A 3,826-nucleotide genomic window follows, 5' to 3' on the forward strand; every position below is an offset into this window, starting at 1 on the left:
GCATCTGTAACAAAACAATTTCCCCTCAGGGATCAATACGTCTGATTCTGATTCTGTTTTGGTAAACAGCTTTATTAAAGCTTTAAGAAATTAAATTTGTCCATTATGACCCTAAAACACAACAAACCTTTTGAGGTCAACATGCTTCAATCAACCAAAAATCTATTTTTTTGTAAGTTATAGCACTTTTCATGCAAAGACCATGTAACACGGGGGCTTCACGCTATAAAACAAAGACCCCCCCGAACCAGTTATTGTTTATATACAGTCTGTGGTAATAAGCTCCAAACAGTGGGAAAGATAAACAGTTTCCATACCTTTCCGACAAAGAAGGCTCATTTACGGCACCAACACGACTCTTCAGCGAGCTGTAAGATGTGAGCTCTTTAGAAGAAGCTAGCTTCAGTGTGGATATTATGGCAGAAGAGACTGAAGAAGATGAGGAGGAAGAGTGACCGAGCAAGAATAAACATCAGACTGGCTTTTACTGGTTGAGCTAACAGAGCTGAAAGGCTGCGGGACAGACGGCGAGCTGGCCTTCTTCCTGTCGGACTCGTCAGTAATAACTTGTTAGCTGCTCGCTGTGGCAAAGCTAGAGGTTTAGCTGCTAGCTATAGATCTGGAGTTGATGTTAGCGAACACACTCGGACGTCGGCAACGTTACTGTCGGTGCCTGCGTCGGATGCTGGCGAGAGCTTCGTGAAACGGCGTGCATGACACCGGCTCGTACAGCTGAAGTACACTCTGAAACAGTAGGGGCACCACAAAACACACTAACATCTCTTACATAATGTTGCTATTTGAACGCATCGTGAATATGTTAAGTGGGCGTGACCTCTGGATAGGCGGAGTCTCACCTGGAAGTGGAAGATGCCGGCGTATTCGCGGTCGAAGCTCTGGCCGTGAGGAACCACGCGATGCAGCAGCCGTTCGTTCAGAGTCAGAGAGCCGATGGCGGCCAGCAGCCAGCAGTCTCCTGCAACGCAGAGTCCACCTTCAGACATTCAGCTGACTCCTCACCTGCTTCAGTTATTACTCTCAAACTCTTTGATCTCAACATGATGCAGATTACTGTGATCTGAACTGTTCTTTCTACATTTATCATCTGCTTCTTGTTTCTCGTTTCGCGTTTTGTGTGAAACGCTGTAGATGTAAAGCACAAAGGGCTCCACAAATAAACTATTATCATTATTATTATTATTTCATCAGCTGTGTCATCCTGACTGATGGAGGATCAGACTTTATGTTTCCAGGAAGTGTTTGTGCTGCAGCAGCTGGTTAATGTGCAGACTGAACATCAGCTGACTCCATTATCCTGAACAGACACTCTGACGGTCTCCGGGGACGAGCTAATGCTAAGCTAAACGCTAACATCAACGACAACATTAGCCCCTTTCAAATTAAGTTGCTAATGTTTCCTGCTAATGGAGTTTCCACCCACTCACTGATCAATAAACAATCTATAAAGGTCAGGAGCGATGGGCTGAGTGCTGCCTTCAGGTGCTCCTCGCTCAGTAAGTTCTTCCTTCACCGTGTCGTGACGGGCAGGAGATGTTTACATCTGCACTATGTGGCCAAAGGTCTGTGGACAGCCCCCCTGTGTTTCCTGGTGCGTTAGACGCCTCTCTAAGGGAAACGCTAAAACCAAGTCCTCAAACAGCGTCTGTACCTGTGGGGACCTCAATGTTGGCCCCCACATTCAGGTTAGTCCCCACTGGGATATAAAAACATGAAACACACACACACACACACACACATAGCCTTGTAGCACTATCGTCATGGGGACATCTCATTAACATAATCCCTTTACATTAACTCAACCTTTGACTTACACTAAAGCCCAGGAGACTCACCCTGACCATAAACCTTCAGCTGCATGTTGATTTGTGTTTCCCAACAGGCTGAATGCTGGGAGGTCACTTCCTGTCCTGCAGCTCTGAGGCTGATCCTAAGTCAGCACGACGCTCTAATCAAGCAGCAGGACTTCATTCAGAAACATCAACACAAACAGTGGAAACGTTTCCTGCAGGAAGTCTCTGATGAGGCTGCTCTGTTGGAGAACATCTGAGTGCTCGTATCACCTGCTGCCGGCGTCACGGGAAACTAAATGTTTGAGCGCAGCACAGTTACACAAGTTACATGTCATGTATCTAAATAAAAGTATGTTCTGTATATCAGCAGTCTTTGTGTCCTTTAAGTCGTGCGCTTGCTCTGTGATTCAGTCTGCCTCTCAGTAACAGCCTGATAATAACAGACTGTGTTTGGGTCACATGACCGACTCACCCAGCGCTCCCTGACAGATGTCGGTCCTGGTGGCTCCGCCCACGATGAACTGAGGCCTCTCTGTCAGCTCCTGAAACAGCCAATCAGAAACAGCCGTCTGATTTACATCCCAGCCGAGGTCAAAGTGTGACAGATAAGGTTCTAAAGGGTTCTACTGTTCTAACATCTGAAACAGAGAACCTGCTGCTCTCTGGGTTTCTAGACGGACACCTTCAGAGGATCTGGGGTTCTGCTAACAGCTGATAAATACAGGTTAAAAACAGCTGGTGCTGCGTTCAGAGCGTCCCAGACTCCTCAGAACTCTGGAAATCTCCCAGCTTCCTGATAGTTTGTACCATTTTAATTTAACACAGGCAAATATACTTCACGCTGCCTTTTAGCTGACGGTTTCACCTGTACAACGTGGGCTGGGAGCTGCTGTTTGACGTCACCCAGCTTCCCGTGAGGTCGGGACAGATTTGAGTTCACAGGCAGGAACTTTAAGAGGCGTTCAAGGTACTTTTTCTAGTTGGAGTTCTGAGTTACCTGAACGCAGCTTAACCTACAGACCCCATGGCTCATACATACTTCCTGTTTACATCCCCCAAAGTATTCTGGGAGTTGTAGGTCCAGGTACGATCCTCCCCGAGTTCTGGTTCTTACCGTGGGTCTCTTCCACTCCACCCCTCTGGTTTTGGCAGTGAACGGTCCGAGTTCCTTGAAACCCAGTGAGGCCGGTTCAGCGGGGAACAATGGGTCCTGGAACAGGGATCTATTCTGCAGACAGTCCTCCTTCAGGGCTTGGTAGTCCTGGTTCTGGTAGAGTACGGCCTGCTGGACCGAGCCCAGACCTCCAGCTCTCTGCCGTTCCTTCTGGATCCGGCCCGACACGCCTCCGAACATCCTGATCCACAACAGAAGAACTCATCAGAAACCTGTCAGGGTGTTAATGTCAGCCTCCTCTCAGGCCCAGACCAGGATGAAACGTGGTCAGAACTTTACATCCTGCGCCACCAGCAGGTCTTTGCTTCATGACTCCTGCAGAACTGATGACTTCCCATCAGCCTCAGCTGTTTACTGCTAATCAGCGAATGTTAGCATGCTAACAGGCAGCGTAATAAACATGCAGACATTCGTACCTGATCTCTGTCCAATGGGCTCGTCAGAAGCTGACAGGAAACAGAATCTGGTTAGTTCATCGACCAATCAGAACAAGCCGTCACTACAGGTGCTGGTCAAATAATTAGAATATCATCAAAAAGTTGATTTATTTCAGTAATTCCATTCAAAAAGTGAAACTTGGATATTATATTCATTCATTACACACAGACTGATATATTTCAAATGTTTATTTCATTTAATTGTGATGATTAAAACTGACAACTAATGAAAATCCCAAATTCAGTATCTCTGAAAATTAGAATATTACTTAAGACCAATACAAAAAAAGGATTTTTAGAAATGTTTGCCAACTGAAAAGTATGAACATGAAAAGTATGAGCATGTACAGCACTCAATACTTAGTTGGGGCTCCTTTTGCCTGAATTACTGCAGCAATGCGGCG

At 46.4% G+C, this 3,826-nt stretch overlaps 1 protein-coding gene across 4 annotated transcripts in view; it reads right to left on the reverse strand.

Moving 5' to 3' along the window:
- Positions 1–3,826, reverse strand: part of LOC123969659 (calpain-1 catalytic subunit-like) — a 21,120-nt gene that overhangs the window by 14,833 nt on the left and 2,461 nt on the right. For all 4 annotated transcript variants that reach the window (XM_046047266.1, XM_046047268.1, XM_046047267.1 and 1 more), the window contains 3 exons: positions 2,926–3,166; positions 2,284–2,353; positions 858–976 (listed from right to left, as the gene is read on the reverse strand). In XM_046047266.1, coding sequence (XP_045903222.1) covers positions 858–976; positions 2,284–2,353; positions 2,926–3,165 — 429 coding nt within the window. In that variant the 5' untranslated portion in view covers position 3,166. The remainder of the gene's footprint in view (positions 1–857; positions 977–2,283; positions 2,354–2,925; positions 3,167–3,826) is intronic.

Source organism: Micropterus dolomieu, linkage group LG04, assembly GCF_021292245.1.
Source record: "Micropterus dolomieu isolate WLL.071019.BEF.003 ecotype Adirondacks linkage group LG04, ASM2129224v1, whole genome shotgun sequence".
Lineage (NCBI taxonomy): Eukaryota > Metazoa > Chordata > Actinopteri > Centrarchiformes > Centrarchidae > Micropterus > Micropterus dolomieu.